This window comes from Dermacentor silvarum, chromosome 7 (genome assembly GCF_013339745.2).
Source record: "Dermacentor silvarum isolate Dsil-2018 chromosome 7, BIME_Dsil_1.4, whole genome shotgun sequence".
NCBI lineage: Eukaryota > Metazoa > Arthropoda > Arachnida > Ixodida > Ixodidae > Dermacentor > Dermacentor silvarum.
In genome coordinates this window covers 147,039,984-147,052,561 of record NC_051160.1, presented here as the reverse complement: position 1 = coordinate 147,052,561, position 12,578 = coordinate 147,039,984, and the positions used below count along the sequence as shown (strand labels likewise).

Below are 12,578 nucleotides of genomic sequence, written 5' to 3'. Positions count from 1 at the left end.
TTTACTTTTCATACCTTTCCTGATTTTTTACTTTTCATACCTTTTCTCTTCTTGCTTGCTCAATTGACCGTATCATTATTATTATCAATTGTTTTCTCAGTATCTATAAATTGCATTATTATTTTTTATTAACACTAACATCATTCTTTAACTTGTGTGTACTTTTTTTGCCTTTTTTTCAACTTTACTAATCATAGTCGTGCATTTTCTTTAATACTCTAACTTTTTCTTTTTCTCTGTATATAATCTTTCATTTTTTCACTTATATCTTCTTTCCTTTTTATTAGCTTTGCTTACTTTAAGTTTCTTTTATCATGTCCGTGCCGACACATGCCTATGTGCGGTACCATGATGGTGCGAGCGCTCTCGTTGCAGTCGGGCTGATCCGTGAGTTTTCGCCTCAGTCGGTGAGCGATGTGGCAAAAAACAAGCTCGTGTATTGGGCGGAACCAGGCGAAGAGTCCGAGGACTATTACCCGGCCGATGTGGTGGTTCTTGGTGGTGAGTAACGTTCATGCACATTTGCCGAAAGCTAATCTTGAAGCTTAGAATGGTGCCGCACATCACACAATTTAGACTTGCCCAGCCGTGTTGTTTGTTCTCAGACTAATTACCGTGACGCTGTAAAGTAATAAGCTCGGAAATACCGTTCCAGCAAAAAAAAATAACACTGACGTTTTATTCGCCTTTTAACTGCTAGCCTAACAGCGACGTGTGTGCGATTGTTTCGCGATACTCGCTACGCGGTCCGAAAAAGAAAAAAAGTTGCGATGGGGCTGTTCATCATGGTATGGTCTGTGCGCGAATGAGCTCGGGAGTCTTTCATATGATAACGCAGGGTGATTTACCCGATTGCACTTGTACGGTTCTCCCGTATTAATGAAGCTGCAAGAATAGAAGCGTTCGTCTGGTTATCTTTTAGTCATACAAAACACCAGGCAAATCTTGTTCTTACAGTGTCTAAGAAGGACCTCATCACCTCGATGGCGAAAAAAAGGATCGCCGTGCCGCCGACGGAATTTGATTGCCCACCGAGCCAGGCCACGTCAGTTGTGGTATGTTAGAAAAAGTGGTTTTTGGCGAGGTGCCAGGGAATTATGAATGATGGCCATTGTGGTTCTGCATGTGGCATGATGGCATTGTAGTTCTTCATTATCCCTTACATACTGTGGGTTTTGTATTACATATGCCATGGTAATGTTTCTAAATAATAAAAATGATGTATACAGCCCATTGCATGCATCTTAAACAAGAATGACCCACCTTGTCAGCCTGGTAGCATTGGCATTGCACTGCTAAGCACGAGGTCGCGTAATCTGCATATTTATAGGGGGAAAATGCAAAAATGTCTGTACCGTGCATTGTATGTACGTTAAAGAACCTCAGGTGGTCAAAATCGTATTATGTTGCTCCTTACTATGGCGAGCCTGACAATTGGGTCATGTTTTAGGCACATGGAACCCCCTTTTTTTGAAGCAGGAATGGGCACACGACTTTAAAAGGCTCAAATTCGCCTCATCTAATCCAGTTTCATAATCTGTTATGACATTCAAACATTCACAAGTTGTAGAAGTAGCAACAATCTGTCATGTTCGCACTAATGGGTATTGACTGTGCTTTTATGTATACAACAGGATCCGAAGCTCGCTCGCCAGGCGGCTCGGGAATATATGCAACTCTCAAAGAAGGCCAAGGAGATGGCAATATTGAGAAAGAAAAGATCAAGGAGCAGCAGCCATTTCTCCGAAAGTGAGGATGATCTCATGGAAAAGAGCCTCTTCAAAAAGGAGCAAAGAAGGTGCAAGGTTCATGAGGGAAAAAAAAACGAGTGCTGTACGAGAAGCTAAAGAAAGAACGGCTGAAGAATGAAAAATTGCAGGCGCTGCTGACAACAAAGTTCGGTGAGTTCCTGCTTTCTTTTTGATATGAGCTGTTAAAAGGCACCCTGTAATATTTTTAACACCATAAACATACTAATAACTAGGTGGTAATATTGTGAGCGCCTGAATTAAATATTAGTCGCATACATATGGAAGGGAGCCCGCAAATTTACACTGGAAATTGCTCTTGCTATCCCAACACATATCTAGCCCACAACACCAAGGGAGCAAACAGACGTGGATAAATTATTTGTGTATCTTCAGTGGTAACAATCACGCACGGCCAGCAGCAAAAAATAAGCCTTAAGTGGCTGCAAAAGTAAACACACAAGCAAGAAAGGCAAACAATATGTCGTGACAGCTGCACTTCAATAAAAGTCCTGACTTGGAATATCTTCATTGTCAAAGCTGAGAAGAAGCGCTAAACGCTAAACCAATCCACAGCACTGAAAGGGTAATTGATGCACATGAACAGCAGTTGGAGGCACAGGCAGGCAGGCAAAGAACTTTATTATTATCCGGAGGCGGCGCTCGACCCCCATTAGGGGGTGACACCGGTGGGCCACTCCCACGACGGGACGGGGAGGTTAAACTCCACGGCCATGTCGCGGGCCCTCTGGATGCCCCTAAGCTGGTCTCTTTTGTCTTGGCTAGTGAGAAGATAGTTCCAGTCCGCCTCCGTAGAGGGAGACTCGCTGCTCTCGCGCAACGTAGGGCATTGCCACAGCATGTGTTGTAAGGTACATTTGGGGTGGCCACAGCGCGGGCACCCCGGCTCTATGCCATCCATGTATTTCGAACATTTTAGAGGCGATGCATACGCCTCCGTCTGTAACAGACGTAGAGTGATAGACTGAGCTCTGTTTAAGTTTGGGTGCGGGAGTGGGTACTTCCGCCGCTCCAATTGGTAATGTTTGCAGATTTCAGTAAAGGTTAACAACGGATCTCTGAAGTACCTAGTAACGTCCTCAGCCTCCGAGTGGTTCTCCCCGACGCGGAATGTGAGACCTCGCGCCCGGGAATGAGCCAACTCGTTGGCATTAAGGATGGTTCCGTGTACGTGTCGGCCAACGTGTGCCGGGAACCAGATGATGTGCTTTTTGTCTGACCAATTAGCAGCATAGAGAACGCGCGCGGCTTCCCGACAAACCGAGCCCGTCATGAAGGAACGTGCGGTTGCGCGCGAATCTGTGTAAATGGCGGTGCGGTCGGTGGCAGCGAGAGCTAGTGCCACAGCGACCTGCTCGGCACGATCAGCGTTTGAATTTAATAAAGTCATAGACGACAAGTGTTCGCCTTTGATTGTTGTTACAACCGAGACAAAGTGGTCCGTATATCCGTACTGCGCTGCGTCTACGAAGGCCACGTTATCCTCCATGGCGGCTGCGGTACTGAGTAGGGCTCGCGCCCGTGCCTGACGTCTTCCCACGTTATGTGTGGGATGCATGTTACGGGGTATCGGTAATACCGTACATTTTGCGCGCAGCTCTTCGGGGAGCTGTCGCGGGCTTTCTTGGGTTACGGGAGATTGGAGCCCGAGGTGTGCTAGTAACCGTCGCCCAGCTTCAGTGGAAGACAGCCTTACAATTTGAGAGACTTTTTGAGCTTCTACTATTTCTTTGAATGTGTTATGAATGCCTAGCTCGTTGAGCTTGGTCGTGCGGGTGCTGCCCGGTAACCCGAGCACCTGTTTAACGCACCAGCGGATGATCACGTCGAGACGGCGTATATCTCCTTTTTGCCACAGGTGGGCGGGAGCCACATAGTTGATGTGGCTCACGAGGAACGCGTGGAATAGTCTGCGGAGATTCTCCCCAGACAGTCCCCCGCGCTTGTTAGCTACTCTGTTAATTAATTTAGCCATTGCTTCGGCCTTCTTAGAAATGTGAGTGATACTGGCGTCGTTATGGCCGTTGGCTTGAATGACCATGCCTAGAATGCGAACTTGGTCCACCGTGGGGATCGGTGTACCGTCCGTCGTCAGGACGTTGATTTCCGCGTATGCGTCTCTGCGCGCCTTGTATTTCGGGCGGTAGAGTAGTAATTCTGATTTCTCTGCTGATAGCGAGAGACCGGCCTGCCGTAAGAACCTTTGTACCATGTTGACCGCTTCTTGCAGTCGCTCCTCGATATGGCCGTCACTGCCGCTCGTACTCCAGACGGTGATATCGTCTGCGTAGAAGGCGTGACTGATGCCGTCGATCTGTGAGAGTTGTCGCGACAGAGCGCGCATGGAGAGGTTGAACAGGAACGGAGAGATCACGGCCCCTTGGGGTGTGCCCCTCGGTCCCAGGTTGAACTGCTTCGAGCCCATCGAGCCGAGTTGGATTGTAGCTGTCCTGTCGCGTAGGAAAGAGCTAACGTAGTTGTAGAAACGAGTACCTAATCCTGCCTCGCGAATCGAGTTGAGGATGTGAGAGTGGTTTACGTGGTCGAACGCCTTCTCGAGGTCGAGCGCTAGGATGGCTCTAGTGTCTCTGGTGATCTTATCCATGAGCTCGTATTTGAGCATCAGCATTACGTCCTGCGTGGACATGGACGGGCGAAAGCCAATTTGGTTGATCGGTAGAATCTGACGCTCCTCTACGAATTTCGTGACTCGCTTTAGGATTACGTGTTCGGCCACCTTACCCACACAGGACGTGAGCGAGATGGGACGAAGTGAGCCTAGCGCTAAGGGTTTACCCGGCTTGGGGATATGTATGACGGTTGCCTCGCGCCATGAAGGCGGGACGTTACCTGTCTCCCAGATTTTGTTAATCTGCTCGGTGAGAAGTTGTATGTCCTCCTCGGCGAAATTTTTAAGAAGCTTATTCTGTATACCGTCGGGACCCGGGGCCGAGCGGCAGTTGAGTTCGGAGAGGACCGCCTTAAGCTCGGCGCAAGTGAAGGGGGATCCTAGTGGATCCTCCTCCGTAGCGTCCGGGGCAGGCGGGTAATCGGATGGGGAGCTAGGTTCGGTACATAGGTAACGCGCAGCTAGCTCGTCGGTGATTTGAGTGTCGGTCTTACCCGAGATTTTGAGTTTGTGGATTAGTCTGTCTATCGTGAGTTGTTGGGATGCTGTCGACGGTTTGTCACCTAGTAAGTGTTTCAACAGGTTCCATTTGGCCCCGTTTCTCATTTGACCATCAACCGAGTTACACACTTCGTCCCAGTGCTGACGCTCTGGTTACGGCAATGTGCCTCGATTTGACGATTGAGTTCAGCTATCTTTTTACGAAGGTTACGATTGAACTTCTGCGTGCGCCATTTCGCGTGCAGTGATTTTTTAGCTTCGAGTAGGTGAGCTAGCCGGCTATCCATTCGCTCGACCTCCAGTTCGGTTTCAACATCCTGAGTCGAGTTTGCAACGTCCTCTTTGAGTCGTGCGAGGAGTTCTGCTAGGGTTTTGTAGTGAGTGTCGTCGCGTTTCCTGAGCTCTCGAAAACGATCCCAGTCCGTAATGCGAAACTGTCTGATTTTGTTTGTAGAGACGTTTACGTTCGTCTGTATAATGTAATGATCACTGCCCAGATTCTCACCTAGCTTAGTCCACGTGGGTTGTCCCGCGTGCCTAACCATCGTGAGGTCCGGGGTGCTATCGCGCGTAACCGAGTTACCCACCCGTGTGGCTGAAGTGGGATCTGTTAGGAGCGTGAGTCTATGTGTGTGCATTTGTGAAACCAGGGCAGTGCCCTTACGGGAAGAGCCGCGGTACCCAAAGTCTGGATGCGTGGCATTGAAGTCTCCCCCTATTATGAGCATGTGGTCCCCTGCAATTTTGCTCGCGCGCTGAAAGAGGACCTGGAATGTAGTTTGCGTGTTTCTGGGTGTACTATATACGTTAAGAATAAAAACTGACTGTTTAAGCTTTGAATTTGGGATTAACTCTATCATAATGTGTTCGTCTTTGAGATCGGGGCGGACCTCGTGGCGAACATATGCGTACTTCTTGGAGATGAGCGTCGCTATCCCTCGCGTTCCCACTCGATGGTCCGCTTCGGTGCGATAGGCACGCAAAACGGGGTCGGCGGTTGGCGTTTCTTGTAAGAGAATTACGGCAGGCCGATTGGCGCTAGATTGAATGAATTGTTGCAAAGCTGCCTTCCGCTTGGGAAAGCTGAAGCAATTCCATTGCCAAATTACAAGATTGCTTGTGTTAGCCATGATTACTGCATAGGGGTTGGCGCACGAACCGCCGCGTGCTGTCCTTCTAATATTTGTAACCGCGCGTGGAGCTCGGTGAGCTGGAGGGTGTGTGGAGTCATATCGGCAGCTCGGTCTGCCGCAATGTCTGCGCGGAGGCGGGCGAGTGCCTCCATGAAGTTAGACATAGTAACGGGCTCGTCGGCCGGGTCCTCGGCCGCGCGACGCTTCGCGGCGCGATTGGCGTTCGACGAGGTAGTGGGGGCGGGTTCAACGGCTGGAGCGACGGGCGTCGGTGCCTCGACAACGCTTTCTCTCGGCTGCTGCAGGTTTCGAATAAGTGCTTTGAATTCTGCGTTTTCTTTGCGCAGAAACGCTAGCTCGCGTTTGAGCTCTTGAATCTCACCTTTCTCATGCTGTGGCAAGTTACCCGTACGCGCGGAACCGCGAGTCTCACCTTTACCGGCGACTCGGTCGGCCCAGGTAGGTGTTGCAGTCGGACTCTTGGTGGTGGTAGGCAGGTGCTTCGTCGGTTGACTCGGGGCTGGTTGCTTGGGCGTCGGCTGTTGCTTGGCCGAGCCTCCTTGGGTCTGTTGGTTGTTGTTGCGCCGGCGTCTGCGGCGGCGTCGACGTCGAACGACGTAAGGGATTTGATAGCGATTTCGGCATGTGCGGTCGCCCGTAATATGGGCCTCGCCGCACAACGCGCACTTGGGTGTAACGCACACATGGTCGGGTCCGGTGGGTTTGATACCGCAGTGTTCACAGACTTTCTCAGATGGAGTAGGGCAGACGTCCTGTCGATGCCCGACTCGGCCGCAGTTGCGGCAGGTGTCGATCTGTCGCTTGTAGAGCGTGCAACGCAGCAGAAGCATGCCGCAGCGCACATAGTTGGGGACTTTGTGTCCGTCGAAGAGAAGGATGATGGTGGTTGTATCCTTGATTCGTCGTACCCCCATTAACGTGGGGTTGTGTGATGAGACGAACAGGCGTTGTAGCTCTGAGTCTGGAAGGTCAGCGTCGACCCCTCGGACTACGCCTCGGCTGGTGGTGCCAGAGGCGACTACGTAAGCGGATACTGGATGCGCTCGCTCCATGAGAACAATTTGTCGTACTTTAGCGTACGCTTCGGCCGTTTGTAAGCTCGACGTACTGATCACAAAGATATTCTGTGTGTCGTTAGTGCAAACGATATCTTCCTCTGCCGCCGTTGGCGGGAGTCGTGCAGCGAATAGTAGAGCTTGTAAGAACTTAAGCTTGTTGCACTTACGCACATCCAGTCCACCTCCGGGGCGGACGATGACACGGTGATGATCCGTTGGCAGCGGGGGGAGCCGGCTGGCAGCTGCAACCCTCGTCGCAGCTCCGGTTCGCAGGGCGCCAATGCGGGCGCCGGCTGGCTTGCCGGTGGTAGTAGTTGAAGATGTTGCTCGACGTCGAATTGCTTCGATCCAGCCAGGCGCGCTGGCTTCCTCTTGAGTGATTAGTTCTCCCTCCACCATGGCCTCAGGCATGATAGCGGCGCCGCGGCGGGACGCGCCGGCGCAGGGGCACGTAGTCGTGTTCAGCACACTTGAGGCCTAGCGAGCGAGGCGAAACGTTGGTCGAAAAAGGAAAAAAACTCTGGGTGGCCCGGGCCAAAACTGGTATCCGGGTGTTCCCCTAGACGTAGCGAAAACGTTGGTGACAAAATTAGGGAAGATTTCACAAAGTAGACCGGCAAAAAGCATATCAGAAGGCGGAGCCGATGCGGAGACGTCCGCTCGTCTCGACGCCCATGGCGTTTTTTTCAGCAGTTGGAGGTACTTTCTACTAAAAACTTAAATTTTGTGTGGCAGAAAGTGCTGCGGTAGTTGTGCAGTTTGTAAATTATTTTAAAAAGTGACATCCTCTTTCAATCCGTGCCCTTGAATTGGAATTTTCACTGACCACTTGTTGCTTGCTGGCCATGACATCACTAGTTCACTAGCTGTTGCATCTTTGGCAGCGGTGAGTGCTCCTTTAAACCAACTTCATTTCCAGATGTGCACATATTCACATTATATAAAATGAATACCAAATAGCAGGAGGCCTTTTAGTGAATGGCACAAGGATGGGCCAATTGGCCGAGTTGAAACTTAATCACAATAGCAACGCATGGTGAAATGAATACTTGGAAAAGAAACAAAAAAATGTTTTGTCTTCATTTTGCTGTGTACTGCTATCATGGAGGCATTTTAGAAGTTCGTTGTTGATGAATTCGCTGTATTGGTCATATGCTTGAAGTGTAGTGCTTGATAATCCTTTGCTTGTGATAAGTATGCTTGTTTTAAAATTTTCAATTTACTTAAAGTATTCACTGCCACACATTTTGCTGTGAAACAGCATCTAATGCTTTGTTTGCCTTGTTCCAGTTACTACATGTAATTATGAGTGTGATTATTTCTCCCTTTTTAGATATGCTGTTGACAAGGCTACATGGCAACAGCAGATTGTCTTCTGTTGCCACTGAAATGGTAAGGAAAACATCTAAAGCATTGTTTGGCTTTGTTTTTGTTTATGCTGTACACACTTTTTGCATCTCCAGTTTTAGTAACTGTTCCTAGTGCTTTTTAGCTGCTAATCTGAGTTCTATTGAGTAAACAGGTTCTATATGGAGCTTAATATATTTTGTCACGTAGTAGTGACGCTGAAGTAAACAGTCGTAAAACTGTATGACGAAACTGGTTGTGTATTGGGCGAATCTGTGCCCACAAAAGCAAGCTACACTCAAAGCACAACGATAGCGGCGAACACAGTCGGCGATCGTCGAAAATCTCTTCAGCGGCGAAACGCGTCGGCTTTTATGCCTGAGTCATCGAAGGCTCCCTGATGCCCGCGTGTCTTCCAGAAAGTTCTAGACAATTCACGTCGCTTATACAATCAGATAACATAAGCGTCGGTGAAAACAGGCAATGGAAAGAAGCATCGATGACGTTCTAGAAACTTCCGATACAGGCGCGTTCTGCGCCGAGCGATAACGTTTAACATTTGTTAGCCGGTGGAAAGCGGCCACCGGTGAACGATAAACATGCATACGTGTCAATACCCTCCCCTTAAAAAGCATCGTCCCGATGCTACAAAAACGAAAGCGAAAACAAAACCACGCGTACAGAAAGGGACAAAAATAACAAAGCAACAAAGGACCTAAGTTCGTCAGCGGGCATAGAAAGGCTTAAGACGCACCACGTGGATGAATTCAGGTCGTGCGCGGCGCCGCTGTGATTGCGAAATACCGTCTGGCACGACCTCATAGTCCAGTGCGCCAATACGTCGGATGATCTTATATGGTCCAAAATAGCGACGTAAGAGTTTCTCGCTAAGTCCTCGTCGGCTTATCGGAGTCCAGACCCAAACACGGTCTCCGGGCTGGTACTCGACGTAGCGTCGTCGAAGATTGTAGTGTCGGCTGTCGGTTCTCTGCTGGTTCTTGATGCACAGGCGGGCGAGCTGTCGACTTTGTTCGGCACGCTGCAAATAGGTGGAAACGTCGAGATTTTCTTCGTTGCGGACATCCGGTAGCATGGCGTCAAGCGTCATTGTCGGTTTCCTTCCGTAGACGAGGTTGAACGGCGCCATGTGCGTCGTTTCTTGCATGGCCGTGTTGTATGCGAAGGTCACGTACGGAAGGATGGCATCCCACGTCTTGTGTTCGACGTCGACGTACATTGCCAGCATGTCGGCGATGGTCTTATTTAGGCGCTCGGTGAGGCCATTCGTCTGCGGGTGGTAGGCGGTGGTCCGGCGATGGCTTGTCTGGCTGTAGCGCAGGATGGCTTGAGTTAGTTCAGCCGTGAAGGCCGTACCTCTGTCGGTGATGAGGACTTCTGGGGCACCGTGACGCAGGAGGATGTTCTCAACGAAGAATCGCGCTACCTCGGCAGCACTAGCTGCCTTTGGGCAAGGGTTTTGTTTCGGCGTAGCAAGCAGATTTTAAGGTTCCCTTATTTTCGTCCTAAAGGGTGTCTATATATACACTTCGACTTATGCCACAGGCTGTTGTGCATTCAATTTCGATCCTGCCTTGTGCAAGAAAAACATGTCTGGAAAAATATAAGGGGAGAAAACAATAACATGTTGGCACAGCTCGGTAAACCAAGTAAAAATGTGCCATTGCTCAGTGAGCATGCAGCACATCTTTGGTTATTGTGTCTTGCTTTAAAGGGTATTGCAACAGTTTTTGAACATCAGGAAAAATTGCAGAACTGCAAACAAGGCTTTTGTGAACCTGTTAGCCAAATATGATTACAGTACATGCAGCAAGAAATTTAAAATTTTGTGCAAGTGGATTTAGTAAAAAAGCAACATTCCTTTTTGTGGTTTGGAAAGAGTTTAGGAGCACTAATTTGAGTGTGTATAATACTACGCTTGCACTATTGTGCAGTGCACAGAGTACTATCGTTGAGCCAGATGCATTATTATGCCTATATAGCTTACCACATTGTCTTCCAGGATTTGGAACATCCAAGTCTGGCGGATGACGTTTTCCAGGTAAGTTGTCAGTGTTTGCTTCATTCTTCATTAATTTGGATGCAATATGAGCTGTCATGGTTGTGCCGGCATCTGCTGCAGCTGATGGAATATTTCTATGTATTTTTTAGTCCCAGAGCCCAGGCATGGACATGGTTATCACAGAGTCTTTTGAGGTGTGTAATTTGTGGGCTTTTCAGATCATTGCTCTTATAGTGTACCTTACTTTTAGGCATCTTTTTTGTGGCAGAGTCAAATGGTTCTGCTGCTAACAATCTTACATACGTTACGGTGTGAGTCAGCATAAAGCCACATAGGCAGTAACTGTAGGCACATAGCTCCTGCTAACCGCAGCATATGTGCAGATTTCTTGACATCTCATGCAGTCTTGTGCTTCAGTATGCAATATCTGCCATCAAGAGGGAAAACAGCCCATATTTCACACAAAAGTTTACATGTATTAGTAAGCAGGGTGTCTTCCATGCACAATGTCTTTATTTTTTTGAAGTTATACCTGTGTGGATCAAAGCAACTGTATGTTAGGAGGAACCTGAAAAAGTGTTCCACACTTTCTGTGTTCTACCCAACTAGTTTTTTTTTATTATTATTTAGCTTATCTAACATTGTTAGAGCACCGCTGAAAATACAATTTATTTTCAACACGCTCTACTGCATGGCTTCCTTTTTCATGTTTAAGGGGAGATGTGGGCCTTTGAGCGAAAATTTTTAAAATCTTTATTTTTTGAGCTATGGTACTGTAAACTTATACATATATGTAATTTGATGTGCGTATTTCAAATACGAGGTCCATTTTTCTTTATCTCCTTTGGTCTAAATTTTATGCGAGTGTCCTTTAAATATATTCTGCAAAGGTTTGCAAAGTATGTCCTTTCGATTTCGCTAAACAGGATATCAATGACTTCTGTATGATTCAAGGATTGCCGTAAGACCAACCTTATTGTTCTGCCTTACCTAGAACGTGAGTTGCTGAGTTGCAAGGTTTTGAAGTTGAAACTCGAAACAGTGTTTTTCTGGTGCCTAACTTTGAAGTCTCGCAACTCGTGTTCTAGATAACGCAGAGCAATAAGGTTGGTCTTACGGCATTCCTTGAATGATACAGAAGCCATTGATACCCTGTCAAGCGAAATTGAAAGAACACATATTTTGCAAACCTTTGCAAAAATTATTTAAAGGAAGTTCAGATAAAGTTAGAACCACAGGAGATAACCTAAAATGGACTGCGTATTCAAAATATGCACATATATATGTACAAAATTTCAGCACCATATCTTGAAGAATAAATTTCTTTCTAGAACCCACTTCCCCCCTTAAAAGAAAGCCAGCAAAATATTTAATAATGTCACGTGGCCACACACCGATATGTAATAACCGCAGCGCTCAAACAAGTTCACTGGGAAGGTGGCTGCGCAGGGTAGTGCGCCTTGCCTCTGGCATGCTGCCCTGCGTAGCGTACTGCATGTGTGCTGGTTCTGAAGTGTTGATTGCCGAAAAACCGTGTGCATGACTGAAGGCGGCTATGGCAAAGTGGTAACTTGTGTAGGAGGCGTCTAAATAATTGGGTAGCTTTTGCGGAGTCACATTGAGAGTTAAGGGGGAAGGCTGGAATAATACTGCCGTACTTCTGAACTAGTGCAAACACGCATGTGCTATGCAGGATAGTGTGGGAGACATTTGCCTTTTCACTCCGCTGAGTTCGTTTGAGACTGCTGCTGCTGCTGCTGCACATGGGTGTGTTGTGTGGTACATTTTTAGAATTTCCGTTCTTTTTTCTGTAAAAAGAAAGCATGCTGCAAACAATTTAATTTGATTTTTTCGAAGTTGCTCTAATACGTAGTATTGACATATCTGCTTTTGGTGTAATTAAGATGTTAGTTAATCAAACTATTTAATTAAAAAGTACTCATAAAATGTGGGATGCTTCTTCAGGTGGCTGCTAACAACATTCAGTGTTGGTAAAACCAACTGTAAGTTTCCCTTTAGAAAACTTAGTGAGTGCAAACTGATACACATTGTGTATATTATTCGTGCAGCAACTGTTTTGTAGAAGTGGTTACAGTTAGT

At 47.7% G+C, this 12,578-nt stretch overlaps 1 protein-coding gene across 1 annotated transcript; it reads left to right on the top strand.

Moving 5' to 3' along the window:
• The first annotated feature begins 228 nt into the window (after positions 1-228).
• Positions 229-8,504, top strand: LOC125947009 (uncharacterized). The gene is made up of 4 exons (XM_049671285.1): positions 229-501; positions 958-1,055; positions 1,635-1,901; positions 8,445-8,504. The coding sequence occupies exons 1-3, from the start codon at positions 315-317 to the stop codon at positions 1,845-1,847; spliced, it is 498 nt and encodes a 165-aa protein (XP_049527242.1). The 5' UTR covers positions 229-314; the 3' UTR covers positions 1,848-1,901; positions 8,445-8,504.
• Positions 8,505-12,578: the final 4,074 nt, after the last annotated feature.